Raw genomic sequence first — 20,972 nt, forward strand, 5'->3', positions numbered from 1 at the left:
AAATAGTAAAACATGATCAGAAGCAATAATCTTTTGAAGGTGGTAGTGACAGCAACAGCTTTTTGAGATCCAATTATATTTCGAACACTTGACCAGCATTTTAGCAGCCGGTTATTCCAATAATTTCACAAATACCGTCTGCAGTTTATTTTAATTGTGTAACTTTCAAAAATGAAAATCTATTGTGTAACATTTATAACAAAACAATATTTTCATAATGTACAGAATGAAAGCAGGAGATTAGTTTAATAAATCCACCATACTATTGTAACACTTGCCTGCTGTTTTTTCCTGAAAATGTATAAAATACACACATAATGGAAACAATGAGCACGGTTGTCATGGGAACAGGAGTAGCCCATTCAGCCCCTTGAGCCTGTTCCACCATTTAATTAGATCAGGGCTGATCTGTACCTTAACTTCATTTACCCGCTTTTGCTTTATATCAATTGATACCCTTAACAGGAATCTGTCAATTTCCCTTTTGGGGGAGCGAGTTCCAGATTTCCACTACCCTTTGATGGAAAAAGGGTTTCCTGATTTCACTCTCAAATAGCATAGATCTAATTTTCAGATTAAGCCCCTTATTCTGGATTCCCCACCAGAGGAAATAGGTTCTCTGTATTTATCCTATTGAATCACTTTATTATTTTAAACACCTCAATTAGATTACCCCTCAACATTCTAAACTCAAGGGAATACAAACCAAGTTTATGCAACACCATCCTCATAATTTAACCCTTTAAGCCCTGGTATCATCCTGCTGAATCTGCACCGTGCCCCCTCCAAGACCAATATATCCTTCCTGAGGTTTGGTGCGCAAAATTGAATGCAGTACTCCAAATGGGGTCTGACAAAGGCTCAGTACGGCTGAACTATAACTTCCTCCCCTTTGTATTCCAGCCCGCTTGAGATAAAGGTTAAAATTCATTAGCCTTTTAAATCATGTTTTGTACCTGTCTACTAGCTTTTAATGATATGTATACATGGACACCCAAATCTCTTTCTTTCTCCCAACGCCTTGTCTCTCACAATTAAGAAAATATTCCATTTTTTCTTTATTGGATCCAAAGTGGATGACCTCACACTTCCTTACATTGAACCCCACCTGTCACACTCATTTAGTCCGTCTATGTCCCTTTGTAACTTCTTGCTCTCATCTACAGAACTCACTGTGCCTCCTAACTTAGTGTCATCTGCAAACTTGTACATGCAACTCTTTATTCCTTCATTCAAGTCATTAATATATATAATGAAAAGGCGAGGTCCATCACAGATCCCTGGGGAACATCACTTGTCACTTTCTCTTTATCCCTACTCTTTGTCTCCTACCTCCCAACCAATTACCAACCCATGTCACAAGGTTACTTCCAATTTCATGCACTTTCATTTTTGCTAATAATCTCTTGTGCAAAACCTTATCAAATGCCTTCTGGAAGTCGATATAGACAACTTCAATAGACATTCCCATATCCACCATGCCAGTGACCTCCTCAAAAAATTCAACTCGATTAGTCAGTCATGACCGTTCACAAATCCATGCTGACTCTCTTTGATCAGCTCATACTTGTCCAAGTGCTCAGCCACTCTGTCTCTGATGATAGATCCCAGAGACTTCCCTACAACTGATGTTAAACTGATAGGTCCGTAGTTACCAAATTTCTCCTTCCATCCCTTCTTAAATAGTGGAGTGACATTTGCAATTTTCCAAACTAAAGGCACCATTCCTGAGTCTAGACACCTTTAGAAATTATGACCAATGCATATGGAATTTCCTCACTATTTCTTTTAATACCTTGGGGTGGAAACCATCTGGTCCTGGAGACTTGTCTCTTAAGTCCCATTATTTTCTCCATTATCATTTTGTAACCAATATAAATCCACTAAGTTCCTCCCTTTGACTTATTTTTAGGTTCCCTTGTACCTCTAGTATTTCATCCTCTTCTTCCACTGTGAAAATGGATAAAATTTATTTATTTAACAAGTCTGCCATTTCATTATTGTCCATTATGGTCTTGCCTACATCAGCCCTTAGTGTGCCTACATTCCCATTTACCACTTTCTTTCTCTTAATACATTTATAACAACTTTTGCTGTTAGCTTTGATGTCCCTTTCAAGTTTTTTCCCATATTCTCTATTCACACCTCATATTACTTTCTTTGTATACCTCTGTTGCATTTTGTAGCTCTCCCAGTCCACTGGATTTCCATTCATTATCAGGAGTGAGGTAACCATGACTTACATTGTAAAAGAGGAGAAGGGGAATATGGTGACGGTGAAGAAACAGGACTAGAAAAATACCTAAACGTAATACTTAATTACTGAAAATTAGGTAATCAGCAATTACATGCACTAGATTTATTTTTAAGCTTGTAAAACTTCTATTGGTAATGTATCTGCCTGTTTTCACTAAGCAACACACACACGCCAACAATGACCACATACTGCTGTTTCTAAGCTCGAGCACAAAACAAAATATATAACACTGCTCAACTAGAGGCTACACTGTTTATTTTATACAAATGAATATGACTGTTGCATCAAACAGATTTATTTTAGCTTTCTAATTCATTGTTTTGTTCTTGAGGAATGACAGTCTGGGGGAATGGAACCATTTTCTACACTTTTTGCACACAGTGTCAGTCCTTGCTATCCTTGGCTCTGTTTCAAGCTCTTTAATTGCTCCTTTTTACATAGAAGTACATAGAATGTACAGCACAGAAACAGGCCATTCAGCCCAACAGGTCCATGCCAGTGTTTATGCTCCACACAAGCCTCATCCCACCCTACTTCATCCAACCCTATCAGCATATCCTTCTATTCCTTTCTCCCTCATGTGTTTATCTAGTTTCCCCTTAAATGCATCAATGCTAGTCACCCCAACTACTCCTTGTGGTAGCGAGTTCAGCATTCTAATCAGTCTCTAGGTAAAGAAGTTTCTCCTGAATTCCCTATTGGATTTATTAGTGACTATCTTATATTTATGGGCCCTAGTTCTGGTCTCCCCACAAGTGGAAACATCTTTTTTACGTACTCCCCATCAAACAGTTTCATAATCTTAAAGACCTCTATCAGATCACCCCTCAGTCTTGTCTTTTCTAGAGAAAAGAGCCCCAGTGTGCTCAATCTTTCCTGATGGGTATAACCTCTGAGTTCTGGTGTCATCCTTGTGAATGTTTTTTTGCACCTTCTCCAGCGCCTCTACATCATTTTTATAATATGGAGGCCAGGACTGTTTACAATACTCCAAGTGTGGTCTAACCAAGGTTCTATACAAGTTTAATGTAATTCTCTGCTTTTCAATTATATTCCTCTGGAAATTAACCCCAGTGCTTGGTTTGTTTTTTTATGGCCTTGTTAACCTGCATTGCTTACTTTTAGTGATTTGTGCATCTTTACCCCCAATTCTCACTGCTCCTCTACCCCTTTAGACTTATTATCCAAGTGGTATGTGGCCCCCTTATTCTTCCTGCCAAAATTTAATACCTCACACTTATTTGTATTAAAATTCATTTGCCAATTACCAACACATTCTGCACATGTATAAATGTCTTCCTGTATTTTGTCACCGGCCTCCTTGGTATTAATTATACACCCCAATTTGGTGTCGTTCACAAAGTTTAAGATTGTACTTCCGATTTCCGAGTCCAAATCATTTATGTAAATGGTGAACAATGGTAGTCCCAGCACCGAACCTTGTAGAACACCATTTCCCACTTTTTGTCAGTCTGACCTTTAACCCTTTCTCTCTGTTTTCTGTTTTGCAGCCAGCTTGCTATCCATCTTGCTACTTTTGCTAATATTTTTTTTATTCGTTCATGGGATGTGGGCGTCGCTGGAAAGGCCAGCATTTATTGCCCATCCACAATTGCCCTTGAGAAGGTGGTGGTGAGCCGCCTTCTTGAACCGCTGCAGTCCGTGTGGTGAAGGTTCTCCCACAGTGCTGTTAGCAAGGGAGTTCCAGGATTTTGACCCAGCGACAATGAAGGAATGGCGATATATTTCCAAATCGGGATGGTGTGTGATTTGGAAGGGAACGTGCAGGTGGTGTTGTTCCCATGTGCCTGCTGCTCTTCTCCTTCTAGGTGGTAGAGGTCGCGGGTTCGGGAGGTGCTGTCGAAGAAGCCTTGGCGAGGTGCTGCAGTGCATCCTGTGGATGGTACACACTGCAGCCACTGTGCGCCGGTGGTGAAGGGAGTGAATGTTTAGGGTGGTGGATGGGGTGCCAATCAAGCAGGCTGCTTTGTCCTGGATGGTGTCGAGCTTCTTGAGTGTTGTTGGAGCTGCACTCATCCAGGCAAGTGGAGAGTATTCCATCACACTCCTGACTTGTGCCTTGCAGATGGTGGAAAGGCTTTGGGGAGTCAGGAGGTGAGTCACTCACCGCAGAATACCCAGCCTCTGACCTGCTCTTGTAGCCATAGTATTTTTATGGTTGGTCCAGTTAAGTTTCTGGTCAATGGTGACTCCCAGGATGTTGATGGTGGGGGATTCGGCGATGGTAATGCCGTTGAATGTCAAGGGGAGGTGGTTAGACTCTCTCTTGTTGGAGATGGTCATTGCCTGGCACTTATCTGGCGCGAATGTTACTTGCCACTTATCAGCCCAAGCCTGGATGTTGTCCAGGTCTTGCTGCATGCAGGCACGGACTGCTTCATTATCTGAGGGGTTGCGAATGGAACTGAACACTGTGCAATCATCAGCGAACATCCCCATTTCTGACCTTATGATGGAGGGAAGGTCATTGATGAAGCAGCTGAAGATGGCTGGGCCTAGGACACTGCCCTGAGGAACTCCTGCAGCAATGACCTGGGGCTGAGATGATTGGCCTCCAACAACCACTACTGTCTTTCTTTGTGCTAGGTATGACTCCAGCCACTGGAGAGTTTTCCCCCTGATTCCCATTGACTTCAATTTTACTAGGGCTCCTTGGTGCCACACTCGGTCAAATGCTGCCTTGATGTCAAGGGCAGTCACTCTCACCTCACCTCTGGAATTCAGCTCTTTTGTCCATGTTTGGACCAAGGCTGTAATGAGGTCTGGAGCCGAGTGGTCCTGGCGGAACCCAAACTGAGCAGGTTATTGGTGAGTAAGTGCCGCTTGATAGCACTGTCGACGACACCTTCCATCACTTTGCTGATGATTGAGAGTAGACTGGTGGAGCGGTAATTGGCCGGATTGGATTTGTCCTGCTTTTTGTGGACAGGACATACCTGGGCAATTTTCCATTTTGTCAGGTAGATGCCAATGTTGTAGCTGTACTGGAACAGCTTGGCTGGAGGCACAGCTAGTTCTGGAGCACAAGTCTTCAGAACTACAGCCGGGATGTTGTCGGGGCCCATAGCCTTTGCTGTATCCAGTGCACTCAGACGTTTTTTGATATCAAGTGGAATGGATCGAATTGGCTGAAGACTGACTTCTGTGATGGTGGGGATAACAGGAGGAGGCCGAGATGGATCATCCTCTCGGCACTTCTGGCTGAAGATGGTTGCAAACGCTTCAGCCTTGTCTTTTGCACTCACGTGCTGGACTCCGCCATCATTGAGGATGGGGATGTTTACAGAGCCTCCTCCTCCCGTTAGTTGTTTAATTGTCCACCACCATTCACGACTGGTTGTGGCAGGACTGCAGAGCTTTGGTCTGATCTGTTGGTTGTGAAATAGCATGTCTATAGCATATTACTATATATTTTCATAAAAACATAAAAATGTCAGTCAAATGGCTACTTCAAACAAGAGGGAAGCCAAAGCATATTTGTTCTTATTCATTTAAAAAATTTTGAATCATTTATTTATTTTGGTTTTTTTTCTTTTAGTAAGCAGCCTATTATGTTAAGGAAAAGCTCCAATAGTCTGTAGCGTGATGTGGTATGATGTAGTTTGTGCCATGATACATGCAGGGAGTATTTGTGATGTTAGTTGTGCCATCGCGGGGAGCCACTTTTGCTGACTCACTAAAGAAAGAAAATCAGACAGAGGACTTCTCTGGGACAGTCCACAAATTTCCAAGCTGCTGATATCGCTGGAGGCCTGGTCTCCAGGGAATGTAGATAGCATGGGGATACTTTGAGCTGGATAAACAAATAGCCAAGTATGCAACTTATGTGATGGAATACTCTCCACTTGCCTGGATGAGTGCAGCTCCAACAACACTCAGGAAGCTCGACACCATCCAGGACAAAGCAGCCCGCTTGATTGGCACCCCAACCACCACCCTAAACATTCTCTCCCTTCACCAATGGTGCACCGTGGCTGCAGCGTGTACCATCCACAGGATGCACTGCAGCAACTCGCCAAGGCTTTTTCGACAGCACCTCCCACACCCGTGACCTCTACCACCTAGAAGGACAAGGGCAGCAGGCACATGGGGAACAACACCACCTGCACATTCCCCTCCAAGTCACACACCATCCCGACTTGGAAATATATCGCCGTTCCTTCATCGTCGTTGGGTCAAAATCCTGGAACTCCCTACCTAACAGCACTGTGGGAGAACCTTCACCACACAGACTGTAGTGGTTCAAGAAGGCGGCTTGCCACCACCTTCTGAAGGGCAATTAGGGATGGGCAATAAATGCTGGCCTTGCCAGCGACGCCCACATCCCATGAACGAATAAAAAAACAGGGAAATTCTGGGTAAAGTATATTGGCTTTAAGGAACAGATTTTTTTCAAGAAAATTCCTTGGAGTTGAATATGTCAATTCCAATTCCATGTGGTGATCAACACGCTTAGAAACACAAGCATGCTGTACCTGAAGACATGATGTGAGCAGAATTTACCTGCAGCTAAACAGGGAGATACGTTAGGAGCAAAGTTCTGGACGTTGCATACACGTGTCCTGGCTGCTCAATTGAAGACTATTTTTCACAAAGGAAACATCTATAGCTGTTGCAAGCAGAGTTTGCAGTCTTGTTGAAAAACAGTTTGCAGTTGAACAGTCAGGTCGAATGCAAATGGCGGCAGTGCCCAGTTATAAAGTTAAATGTTCTCCTGGAGTTAGGCTGCTTACCGGATGATGTGATGGTACAACTTGCACGGTTCTAAATCTAGCTTTATATACAGAGCCATTTCTAGATTGAGTCAGATCAGGTCCCTTGTACAATGCTCCAAAAATGTTCTTTTCACCTCCAGTCTCTGAAGAGCATCACAGAACCTGCCTCATCGCAACAAAAGATTTCCTCCACTGCCAGCCGTTCTATTGCCACTTAGTGAACCTCCCAATTCGTTTCAAATCGTAGCAATTTTGTGCCGTGAATTAAACTGCGATTTTACTGAGGAAATTAGTGTCAATTAAAATACTTAACATACACCAGAGTGAAAAAAAAACTTTTACTATCTGTCCGACTGCGCATATTCCAGAAAATAAATGCCCCTGTTTTGCAGCCTGCATCCCGCAGCCTCTTTGGGATCAGATATAGATAACACATAAATCAATTACTGTGGACTTAAATTCCCAAATCATTTTAATAAATAACCATTGTTATATTAAATCAATGCGCCCTTGTTTAAATCTACGTGAACAAACTATAGTGCTTTATTGGTCTCAAATTAGCATGTTTTTGTGACCATTTTGCAATGACCGTAACACTTTTTCAAATGCACTACATAAATGTAATGATCTAAGCCAATTTACAAAACGTGTATATTAAAGTGTATTATTTAGGTACAACATTTTATCAGGTAAAGGAACGTCATTATGACTGAATTCCTATCACTAAGGAAGCAAAGTTGCATTTCTTAGGCAACCTGATGAATTCGAATGCTCTCTTATGGTAAATATTTTCCTTCTCTCTGGGCAGATTTGCTTCCTGATTAGACAAAAAAAAAAGCGAGCAGCGCCAGAACCGTCACTTTTTGTTGCAATGTTCGCACTCAGAAGACTTGCAATGACGAGAGCTTCTGAGGCCACAAGTGAGGGCTCCCGAGCGCGCTCGAAGCGCTGTTCTTTCAGCACCGAACGAGGGCCACCAAAACCAACGGCCCCGAATAAGTAGCCTCTCAACATCAGTTACAGAACAAAACAGACACAACTTCGTGCTTATAATTATTCAGGATAACAACGCGCTGGCTGCATCATGTCAAAGGCTGCAGGGTCTAGTCTGGCTGTATTTTTGTTCTTAAGAGTGGAATAAAAATGCTTGCATAAAAGATGAAATCACACCGCACGGAGACTGGACGGCGTTTAACTGGGAAGCTGAACCCAACACCTAGGGAGCGATGCCACCGATGTCTGTCTGACTCTGCCCGCGCCTCCCGCCGCCTCTCTTACAACCGCACATGAACAGCGTGACGCGCTCGCGACTTGTTTGTTGTATTGTGAAGTCAGACTGGCGGCAGCGTTCCAAACCCCGCCCTCTCCTCCCCCCGCACCCCACCCCCGCGGAAATGATTGACGGGCGGCTCGACCAACCAGAGGCAGGGAAGTTCCGACGACGCAGCTCGCTACGCCACGAGTGGCCAATCACAAGGCGCAAGGGGGCGGGTGCAGGTGGTGCAGCGAGTTAGGCTGTGGCTCCTGTGCTTGGCCGTGGCGCCTGGCAGAGAGGGAGGGAGGGAGAGGAAGGGAGAGGGAGAGGGTGGAGTTGTCTTGTTGCGAGGAAAAAAAAGAAAGTGTGGAGTTAATGCCTCGTCCTGGCGTTAACCCCCCCTCCCCGAGTCCTCCCCTAACAGCCAGTGGCGAGCAGCACTTATTTCGACCTCGTATTTACCCTGTGCAAAGTGTTCTCCAATAGACACTCCGGGAGACGATGGGAGGGGGAAAAAAGTCACCAGGATGGAAACCACTTCTGCCCTGAACCATTTCTTGCCGCGGAGATCTTTAGAAGCTAAAGAAGAACATTAAAAAGCCGGCAATGCCATCGGTTGGGATGGAGGCGTAAGCGGCTAACTATAGCACCACTGAGAGATACGGGGTGACCTGCACTGATCGGGTCCGTCGTGTGCGTATTTATAGACCCGAGCCAGTGTTGACACATCAGTACGGGAGGATGCGTTTGTTTTGATCTGTTTAGGGAAAATAATTATAAATATATATGCATTTTAGTGCCCGTTTCCAGATGCGTTTTTCCGCCGTAAACTGACTTATCGGGAAACGACTTGGCAGACGAGATGGCTGGTTTCTTGCTTTCTTTGGTCCTACAGATCCAGATAGGAGTCATCATTGGATCCAGCCACGGTTTGGGCGGACGTTCCGCGCAACAGAAGGAGAAAGTGGGCAAATATGAGAAGCAACCTATTTACAACAGACACATCAACACCCACGAGTCCCCGAAACCATCAAATTCGATCAAATCTTCCGACAGCGGCAGCAGCAGCACACATCGACAACATGACAGTCTGCCCACTCCTGTCTGGGCTTTCCTTCATACTGGGGATCCTTCCAAGCTTGGCTATGCTAACTGCACTAAGAGGTACCAATTGTCAAATTTAAAGGAGGCCTCTCACGCTCTGAACATACACCCATCACTCCACAGTGCCATGGACACCGTAGTCCATGCCACCAATTTCTTAAATATGATCTTACAAACCAATGGGGTGCGGGAGAAGACTATTAAGGAGGATATTGAGTGGTATCATGCTCTGGTGAGAAGTATTCTGGAGGGCGATCCGAAAGTCCATCGAGCAGTGGTGACTTTCGATGTCCAGCCGTTCACTTCCCCTCCTCAGGTGTTTCTGCAGGCCACCAGGATAAACAACCAAATCTTCCTTCAAGATTTGTCTCTCACCGCCCGACACCTGGCAAACCTCACCACCGAGACCGAGTGGTTCAACCGACTCAAGCAGCAGCGTTCGCCAGCTTCATATCTTCACAGGAGGCTGCTGAGGGACGATCCGAGATCGATGCATCCCTCCATGCGGAAGAGAGGCATGGGGTATCTGGTTGATAAAACTCACATCAAGTGGTCGGCGCCCTACTTGGAATGTGAACATGGGAAGTACAACCCTCTGTGGCTGCTGACACTCTCCACGTCCTTTTATGGATTGAAGCCGGATTTCCAGCCCGAGTTTAGGTGAGCTACAGTAACAGTCATTTCAGACAAAGGTTTGGTCAGCTTTAGGCATCGACTGTACACATCCCCAAATCTTCTAAATCGTGTAAAAGTCAGTAAATATAACACAGATTTTTCACGCTATCAAATACAGTTGCTTGTGTTTTCCAGGGCAAGTTTACTGCCCGATACACTGATATAATTTAACCAGATATTTGAGCTGATTGGGTTTTTTTTCGGCGGCGGGAAAAAAATCATTCTTGTTGGTCAGAGGTAACAATTTCGGGAAAGTGGAAAACAAAGTTTGAAAAGTGTTTCCTAAGTGAACTCCGCTTCTATACGCGCAGTATAAGAGTGCAAGTAAAAGAGACACTTCTGTAGCAGAGTAGATAGTAGAAAGACACCACCTCGTACACTTTGCCAAAGCGTTAACCCTGCTAATAACAGAAACATATTAGATTGGGAGAGTCCACGGGAAACATCGTGGAGTCTTTGGGGGTCATGACTACTCCTTCACCTAAATTTTAAAAAAACCTCTTTAAATTCATCTCAAGGCAAGAGGGCAATGCCGATCGTCTACCCCATTCGAGAGGTGTCTGTGTTTGTGGGGACATTAGCTTTAAAAGCTGTATTTCATAGCAGAATGGTTCGCTTTATTCCATCTTAATAACTAGATGTCAAATATTGAATTTGTACGCTTTAGTAGATTGTTTACTATTTCTGCATTTTACAGATATGGATGGGCTCCGTGAGATGACGTAAACACGGTTGAAACCATTAGCAGCCGATTTCCATTCTATATGTGATCATTGTCAAAGGAACAACCTCATGTTCTTAAATATAGTCCAGACGCAAATGGAGCAAGCAGCCAATGTAAATAGGACCAGTATCTTATTAAATGCGCCGTTGGTCTATTTCTAGGATGCCAATGGGTTATTTTCTCTCCAAGGTTTGCGTGTTTCCCCACACAGTCCCTTGACGTCAGTGTGATTGAGCTGTATTCTCCCTGTAATGAGCCCTAATCCAGTAGTCACAACACACACGGATTCATCCTCACGTTGACACATTAACCAGATCGCACAGCACACACAGAGCACAGATAGTACTCACAGCTTAAGGGGTCTTAAAACAAAATAAAACGGCTTATTATTCAAGATTTCTTTTTGTAAGAAAGAGAAGTTTTTCGGACCCTTCTGTGTAGATCTAGTTTGAAATCTGTAATTGATGCGATTTCTCTCCCCATTTCAGTTTCCGAAATCTTTAAACGGTTATGCAATGTGCATTGCAACAATCTCTCGATTGAAAGTAGAACGAGAGGTGAGGCTGGCTGGGTTCATCTTGAAAGTGACTTGACATCCCCAAAATATATGGCTGAATGAAGCACTCTGCAGTTCAAATGGAACCAAGGGCTTGTTTGTGAATGTCGCTCTTGTGTCGCTTGTGTGATCCGCAGATCGGGAACATTTGTTTTTGTAATTTAGCTGCTTTTGCACTTTAAGAATATTTTAAAGTGTAATTACCACCGTATTGCAATAAGATTTGAAGTTACTTGTCCAGTAGAACATTCGCCAAAAGACTCATTTTAATATATGGCCAGGGGTTGGGCTGTTGGAAATGAGAAAAGTGAAAGTCAATTACAGCTGTGAGGAGGGATGATATGTTAGTAGGATCATCAAATGAGGCCATATGGATTGAGTTAAGGAACAATAAAAGGGGCAGTCACACTACTGGGAGTGTACTATAGACCCCCAAACAGTCAGAGGGAGATAGAAGAGCTAATATGTAGGCAGATTTCTGAGAAGTGCAAAAACAAGTAATAGTCGGGGATTTCAACTACCCTAATAATAAATGGGACACACCAACAGTATGAAGGATATAGAGGGCCCAAAATTCTTAAATTGCAGTCAGGAGAACTTTTTTTGCCAGTTTGTAGCAAGCCCAACAAGAGAGGGGGCAGTTCTGGATTTATTTTAAGGAAATGAGGCTGAGCAGGTGGAAGGAATATCAGTGGGAGAGCATTTTGATGGTTGTGATCATAATTCAGTGAGTTTTAGCATAGTTATGGAAAAGGACAACGATAGAACAGAAGTTAAAGTTCTCAATTGGGGAAAGGCCAATTTTACCAAACTAAGAAGTGATTTAGCAAAAGTGGACTGGAAACAGCTACTTGAAGGTAAATCAATGTCAGAGCAGTGGGAGGCATTCAAGAGGGAAGATTCAAGGGGTGCAGAATAAACATGTTCCCATAAAGAAAAAGATTGGGGCTGCCAAACCTAGAGCCCCTTGGATGTCAAGGAGCACACAGGGGTAAGATAAGGCAAAAAAGGGAATCTTATGTCAGACACCGAGAACCCAATACTGCAGAAAGCTTAGAGGAGTATAAAAAGTGCAGGGGTGAAATTAAAAAGGAAATTAGGAAAGCAAAGCGAGGGCATGAAAAAATATTGGCAAGTAAAATCAAGGAAAACCCAAAGATGTTTTATAAACACATTAAGAGCAAGAGGATAACTAAGGAAAGAGTAGGGCCTATTAGAGACCAAAAAGGTAACCTATGTGTGGAGGCAAAAGATGTTGGTATGGTTCTTAATGAATACTTTGCATCTGTCTTCACAAAAGAGAGGGACTATGCAGACATTGTAGTTAAGGAGGAGGAGTGTGAAATATTGGATGGGGTAAACTTAGTGAGAGAGGAAGTAATAAGGGGATTGGCATCTTTGAAAGTAGATAAATCACCAGGGCCGGATGAAATGTACCCCAGGCTGTTAAAAGAAGCAAGGGAGGAAATAGCAGAGGCTCTGACCATCATTTTCCAGTCCTCACTGGATACAGGCATGGTGCTGGAGAATTGGAGGTCTGCTAATGTTGTACCATTGTTTAAAAGGGAGCGAGGGATAGATCGAGTAATTACAGGCCAATCAGTCTAACCTCAGTGGTGGGCAAATTATTGGAATCAATTCTGAGGGACAGGATAAACCATCACTTAGAAAGGCACGGAGTAATCAAGGACAGTCAGCATGGATTTGTTAAGGGAAGGTCGTGTCTGACTAACTTGATTGAATTTTTTGAGGTGGTAACAAGGAGGGTCAATAAGGGTAGTGCATTTGATGTAGTCTACGTGGATTTTAGCAAGGGTTTTGACAAGGTCTCACATGGCAGACTGGTCAAAAAAGCACAAGCCCATGGGATCCAAGGGAGAGTGGCAAGTTGGGTCCAAAATTGGCTCAGTGGCAGGAAGCAAAGGGTATTGGTCGACAGGTTTTTTTGTGACTGGAAGGCTGTTTCTAATGGGGCTTCGCAGGGCTCAGTACTAGGTCTCTTGCTTTTTGTGATATATATTAATGATTTGGACTTAAATGTAGAGGGCATGATTAAGAAGTTTGCAGATGGTACAAAAATTGGCCATGTGGTTGATAGTGCGGAGGAATTCTGTAGACTACAGGAAGATATCAATGGACTGGTCAAGTGGGCAGAAAAGTGGCAAATGGAATTCAATCCAGAGAAGTGTGAGGTAATGTCTTTGGGGAGCGCAAACAAAGCAAGGGAGTACACAATAAATGGGAGGATACTGAAAGATGTAGAGGAAGTGAGGGACCTTGGAGTGCATGTCCACAGATCCCTGAAGGTAGCAGGACAGGTAGATAAGGTGGTTAAAAAGGCAAATGGAATACTTTATTAGCCAAGGCATAGAATATAAGAGCAGGGAGGTTATGCTGGAACTGTATAAAGCACTGGTTAGGCCACAGCCTGAGTACTGTGTACAGTTCTGGTCACCACATTACAGGAAGGATGTAACTGCACTAGAGAGGGTACAGGGGAGATTGACGAGGATGTTGCCAGGACTGGAGAAATTTAGCTATAAGGAAAGATTGGATAGGCTGGGGTTGTTCTCTTTGGAACAGAAGAGGCTGAGGGGTGATTTAATTGAGGTGTATAAAATTATGAGGGGCCTAGATGGAGTGGACAGGAAGGACCTATTTCCCTTAGCAGAGAGGTCAATAACTAGGGGGCATAGATTTAAAGTGATAGGTTTCAGGATTAGGTGGGAGCTGAGGAAATTTTTTTTCACCCAGAGGGTGGTAGAGGTCTGGAACTCACTGCCTGAAAGGGTGGTAGAGGCAGAAACCCTCAACTCATTTAAAAAGTACCTGAATGTACACCTGAAGTGCCGTGACCTACAAGGCTGCGGACCAAGTGCTGTAAAGTGGGATTAGACTGGGTGGCTCATTGTCGGCCGGCACGGACACGATGGGTCGAATGGCTTCCTTCTGTGCTGTAAATTTTCTTTGTTTCTATGATTCTATGAAAGGTTAATGAAACCAAACTTTCGTAATTAGGGACCCGCTGTATATCGTGGCGATGGCCATAGTCTTATAACCATGTTTGCACAGTACCTGGGAGTGAGATTTCATTTACCTTCTTGGAATATTACAACATATTCGTAGTTTTGCAACCATCAGAATTGTATCACAAAATGCGATTGCTTTTAGTACAAGTTTAACATTCTCTGTACACCCCTGTCCTTCCAAAAAAATCACATACCCACTGATATTAGGATGTGTCCTAACAAGAAAACAATAGACAGTGCAGTGTGGGCCTGAGTAGTTCAGCTGCAGTGATTCTTTGCATAATCAAACTTGCTTTGAGGGGTAAATTTACATTCACTCCAGACAGCGAGTGATTTTGCTCCACAACAAGTTTGAAGAAGGTAACTTCATAGATAGATAATAGTGAGAAGTCCTTGATTTAAAAAAAAATCAAAACACCAAATATGTTATAAAACCAGGTTTTTCAATCATATGTTCCAAGGTAACAGCACTGGGGTTTTTCTGGTATAATGTCCGGGTCTGTTGTAGATAAATTGATGGAGATTTATTGCTGTGATTAGTCAACAACTCCATTATCATTGTATCATGTTGCTTACCAGGATCGAAAAAGGTGAACTAGAAGGACAGTATTTTTTTTTGTCTAGCAATTCTTATGTTCCTTACAGGGCTGATTGGAGGATACTACAGCAAGATGGGTGGGAGGTAACTGCAAACCAGTAATATACTGAGTTTGAACTACTTCATAAATTGCAGCAGCAAAGTTAGAACTATTTATTAGTAGCCTGATCGCCAATTATGATTTTCTGGGTATAATTTGCTGCTAGTCATTATATTACACTAGCAGGATCTAACATGGTGTTGTACTTAATTACAGTTGTGATATTTAGTTCCTAACCAGGTCTGTTTCTTCACAACCACTGCTCTAAAAGGGCAAATCCAGGTATTATAGGTATTTATGAACTGCTGAAGTCAATCAGATGGCAATTGCAACTGATTGTAGATTTTAGATTACAGGTCTATGGCTGGCTTTCTTTTTTCAAAAAGAGTGTTTTGCATCTGTAAACAAGTGTGACATCTGGTGCATGATGTGCACTAGATGAAAGTTATACATTTATAGTATATTAAATCCTGTACTTGGGGTGTGCGTTCTATTGAAAACTTCTATGTAAACCAGTTCTTAATGAAATCTCATTATAAAAGTATCCACATTTTTTGCAATTACCTATGACCCCGGTAAAGGGCATGTGATAGAACTTTTAGTGTCTCATAAAACTGCTTTCCATGTAATAACCACTGTTATAGTGAGTGTTCTGCAGGGCAGTCATACCTAGTTCACAAATCGTTTTCTTCCTCAGTAACTGAAGTTTAAACTGTCCAAAATGAGGGTTTAAACCAATTAAAAATGCAAATATATATGTATTTCACAATAACATGATTAAATTTATTGATTGAATTGTCTTTTATGTTTTTAATGCCTTTATTAGAGTTTAAACTTGAAGGCTTCAGCCAGCTCCCAAAAGCTTGGTCTTGGACTTGATATTTTTGCCCAGAGTTATGAAGTATGAGCATGTGCAGTACACCTTATTTCCAAAAATGCGTCAATACCATTCAGTCAACCGTACTAATGGAATATTTTCCTGTAGATTCTAGCAATAGATGCTCAGTTGTTTTTCAAAATTATTTGAAGTAAAGCTAGAACACAAAGTTCAAAAGCGTTATTCAGGTAAATTATATTGAGTGTTTTTTTTAAACAGAGTCTATGTTTGTGCATGTAACAGTTAGAGAAAAATGACTATTATTGATTGCACACCTGTTGTGCCTTTTGTTTTGTGTTCTATAAATTTCAGAAAACATATTAAGCTGAGAGAGAAAGGGTCTTTGTTCATGTTAGTGTTAGCTCAATTTAAAAAAAACACCAGGTCAATTTTGAAGGTAACTAGTTATCTCATCTGTGTATTGTTAAGAGAAAAGGTATATGCTCGAATTGTTCACAGCTGTGAGACAGAAATTCTAATTGTTAATACATAAGAGTCAGAGGGATAAGGCGAGAGAGAGAGAGCTAGACAGAGTGGCAGACAGGCAAGATTGTCTGTCCTCATTCTAATTTGATTTGCTTACAAACAAACAAGTAAGTTGAATTTTGAAAGCAAAATCACCCCTTTCAGGAAAACAGATAGAAGGAAGGAAAAGGAACAGAGAAGAGTAGGAGGGAAATAAGTTGTTGGTTAAGGGCCTTTTGGCCTCTCATGACCCAGCCTTGGGGAGAATTAGTGGGAGTAGCAGTGAGACTGGAGAGTGGGTTAAGAGTGATGTGGTGACACTGGAACGAGGAAGAGTGGAAGATACAGAGGTTGAGCAGATTGTTCAATGGGGAAGAGGTAGGGATAGCAATGGGAGACAGGGATGGTAGGTAAGGAAGGGGGTAGTGGGAAGGTGAAGAGATAGAGGATGCGATGGGAGCTGGGGGTCTGGGGAAGAATTAGTAATTGGAAAGAAAGCTGCTGAGGGCCACATTTTCCCCACAGTCCCAACTCAAATGCAGCTTACAGATGTTGGTGGCTCTTTTCCCCGCCGTAACACGCCACACTGCCTATACCTCCCATCTGAATGGAAAGAATAAAAGAAGAGAAAAATGGAGAGAGAAGCAGAAGAAAAGTGAAAAAGAGAGACAGAAGCAGAAAAGGAGAGCTAGAAGGAGAAACAGCAATACAAAGACAACAGGAACAGGTAAGTGAGACTATATTCTGCATTTACTATGTGAAATGCTATGGGACACCAACTGCTATACAGGACATTTTAACTTGCCAGTGTTGATGATTACACTGTTGTGGTATGAAGCAAAAGGAAGTGGGATCTCAGAAAATCAAGTTTGCTCAGTAAAATACAATGTTTATCATCCTCTTTATATTGTAATACATTTTAACATATAGAAGTAATTTTGACTTTAGACGACAGTGTAAGTCAATGGAAACTAAAATCGGGAGAAGTGTTTATCAGGTGGCTGAGCCAATATTGTGCATTTTACACTATCGTCTGAAGTCAAAATTACCCCCATATTTTGCATTTCTATTAGGACCTATTGTATTGAGCTAGTTTGCAGTGATGTTGTTTGTATATAAATGATTAGAAAATGGCAATGAGAATGACTAAATACAGACATGTTTCTTTACTGGTGAGGATGATAATGAGGCCAAGGAACACTTGGTAGGGGAGGTACTTCCTGGGAATATTTGGGTAGGGGGACTGGAAGGTGTCAATAGGAGGTTGTTGGTCTGGCAAAACTGGGGAATTGCTTGGGTGAGCAGTTGAGGTGGTTGATGTCATCTGACGGATGGAAGCACTGGTTGGGTGCTGGAATAAGGGAGCATTGGGAGCGGCAAGGGCATGGCTGAAGTGTGGTGGGGCTGGTGTATGGGAAGCTCTGGAGGGAAATGGGCTTGCGGGAACAATGAGAAGGCTTATGGGGCCTGGGAGCATTGAGGGGGAAGAAGGAGATGGGTACTGGAGACTTGCAGGATATAAAGCCTAGGCTGAGTCTAGACCCTGGTTTGAGTACAGGCCCAGGCCTGGGAACATTCAAGCCTAGGAATGGCGCTGGCTGGGAACACAACAGAGGTGCCGAGCTGGAGTGCAGCAAAGCCGTCATTGGTAGTATTTCCTACCTATCTGTAATTGACCAAATCAGCATGGTTAACTTAACAGATAGTGGTAATTTGAGGCAATCAGTGACTAACGTGACTTACATTTTGCACATGTGATGCTTTTAAGTGAAACTGATGTTTAACAACTAGTGTGCTTTGGATACGAACTAAATGCAGAAGTCTTAGTCATATAGATATATAATGCTTTAATTATTGCCATTAGTTAAAAAAAAAGTAGTGCTACCAGGGCCTTTACTTTCAATGTGGGTGAGAACTGTAATTGCCTTTCCCTGCCCTCATGCAATGTGATCCAGATTCCTAGAGACAGACAAGGAAGGTAGATGCAATTGGTTTGGTAAAATGCCACCTCACTCCACGTAATATAAAATTACATGGTCAGAGACTCTGGAGCCAGATTTCTCATTGAGATAGTCAATGGGTGGAGAACCTAGGTAAAGTACTACAAGCCAGAACAAACATAAAGGTGATGCCACTTTCAGGTTTAATCATGAAATCTGAAGTGAAGAATGGACTGTCACTTTTGAGTGTTGTGGGGAAAAGTGACTTATCTTATATTGCCTCCTTTAGAAGTAATTATTAAAGTTTGCTCATTTTTGCTTGTTATCACCTGTCAATCAAACTGACAGATTCACCTGAGCTTCCTCCAGCCAGATTCATGGGGCTCGAATTTAGCAGGCCTGCGGGTTCCCAGCGGGTGGTCGTCCGGGAGCGTGGAAAACGCGGACGGCTAATCGTGTGCGTCCCCCACGCGATCGCGGGATAATTGGACCCATTAAGCCCAGCTTCCGGGTTCTGCGCTCCCCAGCTGCGTGCCGGCCGGCTGCGCATGCGCAGTACCGTCGACGCGATGTAGGAGCTCCAGTTAAAGGGGCAGTCTCCCAAAGCCCCTCCTGCTACAAGCAAGCGGTTTGAGACGATGGCTCAACAAAGGGGAAAGGCTGCGCCCCGTTTTTCAGATCTGGCACTGCAGCTGATGCTGGAGGGCGTGAGGAGGAGGAGGGAAACACTCTTCCCAGAAGATGGGCGCAAGTTCCCTGCCGCCGCAACCAGGAAGGCATGGGCAGAGGTGGCGGCGGAGGTGAGCAGCAGGGGCAACACCCCAAGGACTTGGGAGCAGTGCCGCAAGCGCTTCAATGACCTGACTAGGTCTGGCAAGGTGAGTACACCAACGCACCCTCCCACATCCCGTCCCCACCATCACGCCAAGCAGATCACAACCCCCTCCTGCACAGCCACCACTGCGCTCCATCAGCAATCCTCACAGCCACTCATTCACCATCCTCGCCGTGCACGCAAGTACCCACCGTCCCTGACCCCACCCGAACACTACCACACACCCCAATCCCCATGCAATGGGATGGGCACGTGGCCCACGCTTCCTCCCATCCGTTCCGCGCCACGCTCAACCCAACCACACCGATGCTCGATGCGTCTCACGATGCAAGACGCACCCACTCACACATCTGTGTTTTGCCTTCACAGGAGAAGAGAAGCAAGAACAATAGGGAAAGGGCACGCACCGGAGGTGGGCCGCCGCAAGTGGTGGAGCTCACCGACGCAGAGGTGGAGACGCTCGACCTCGCCCGCACGCGACATTGCCTGTCGGTGGCCGATGGCGAGTGTGTCGCTGCCGAAACGGCCGGTAAGGGAAAGCTGACACTCAACACCCATGATCGCGAGTTACCGTCTCATCACCTGCCATCAGGCGCACTGTCAAGTTGGTCCACATGCCTCAAAGTGCCCTCTGTTCTCTTGCAGGTCCGTCTTTGGGTCAAGCGAGCGTGGAGGGCGATTCCTCAGAGGACATGGCGGTCTCTGAGGGTGCATCGTCACATCAGAGCCAACCATCCACCAGCGCAGAGACACGCACCTCGGTGGGTCCCCCTCGCCAACTAGTTGGGGTAGCACTTGGTGAGTCACCGCGCACGAGTGAGCATGAGCAGACCCTGGTGGCAGGGGCAGCCGCGGAGGGTCCGCGACGGAGGGAGCACTCATCTCCAGGCTCTGCTCAGCCGGACCCAGATGCTGAACCCAGGGGGCCACCAGTGAAAAGGAGAGTCGTCGAGGGCCACCAGCTAATTGCTGAGGTACTGGCAGAGGTGCCGCGCGCATTGTCCACAATAGCGCAGGCGATGGAGGAGTCCAACTCCTGCATGTGGGCATTGGTGGCGCAGGCACAGGAGGGTACCGGCGACACAGTGTCGCGGGTAGGTGCGGGACTGTCTGCGGTGGAGGACAGGCTGGCCTCCCTCGAGCGTCACGCACAGCTCCACTTCGAGTCCATGCAGGCCCTGACAACGTCTGTACGGATTCAGGGTGAGCAACATTCCGACGCCACCAACAGGCTGAGGGATACACTAGGGGTGGCCTTGCAAGGCCTCACGCATGCCATCCAAACTGCCGTCCAGCAGGGTGGAAGGGGTGATGTGGGCCGAGGCCAAGAGAGGGATGATGGTGACCGGGGACATGGAAGCGGGGACGCCTCTCAAGGCGTCCCCACGTCCCACCCGTCGCCCACCTCTCAACCAGTACCCGCAATGGTGCCTCCTCTCCAGGTGGCCGAGTCTGCCCCTGCCCCGGTGCAGGAGGAGCAGTCTGTGGAGGTACCCTCACGGGCACCGAAACCCAGGGGCCGTCCGCCAAAAGCATCCACCCGGTCAAGGCAAGAACACGAGCAACCTGCCACTACCTCTGCTGGAGCCACAGGGGTAGCACCACGTAGGGGTTCCCGGAGAAGAATTGCAAAGGCCTTATAATCACAAAGGGAATACACCAGGGTGTTTATTATTTTGTACTTTGTTTCTTATATAATGTCACATTCCAGATATTAAATAGTCTATTCTCACCACTCCTGCCACCTCTCGTCCATTCTTCCGCGGCTTGTGCAATAGTTGCGTTCCGTGGAGGCCATCATGACGGCGAACACCTGCTGCCACCCATTGGGCACACTGCTGTGGGTGCAGGATTACTGGCAGCACTCTTCAGTGGAGGGGG

At 44.7% G+C, this 20,972-nt stretch overlaps 1 protein-coding gene across 1 annotated transcript in view; it reads left to right on the forward strand.

Moving 5' to 3' along the window:
• The first annotated feature begins 9,110 nt into the window (after window positions 1–9,110).
• gpr158a (G protein-coupled receptor 158a) overlaps window positions 9,111–20,972 on the forward strand; it is a 529,385-nt gene continuing 517,523 nt past the window's right edge. Inside the window, exon 1 of the mRNA XM_067999059.1 lies at window positions 9,111–10,012. Within this exon, the coding sequence (XP_067855160.1) occupies window positions 9,111–10,012 (902 nt within the window). The remainder of the gene's footprint in view (window positions 10,013–20,972) is intronic.

The sequence above is a fragment of the Heptranchias perlo genome, chromosome 2, assembly GCF_035084215.1.
Source record: "Heptranchias perlo isolate sHepPer1 chromosome 2, sHepPer1.hap1, whole genome shotgun sequence".
Taxonomy (NCBI): domain Eukaryota; kingdom Metazoa; phylum Chordata; class Chondrichthyes; order Hexanchiformes; family Hexanchidae; genus Heptranchias; species Heptranchias perlo.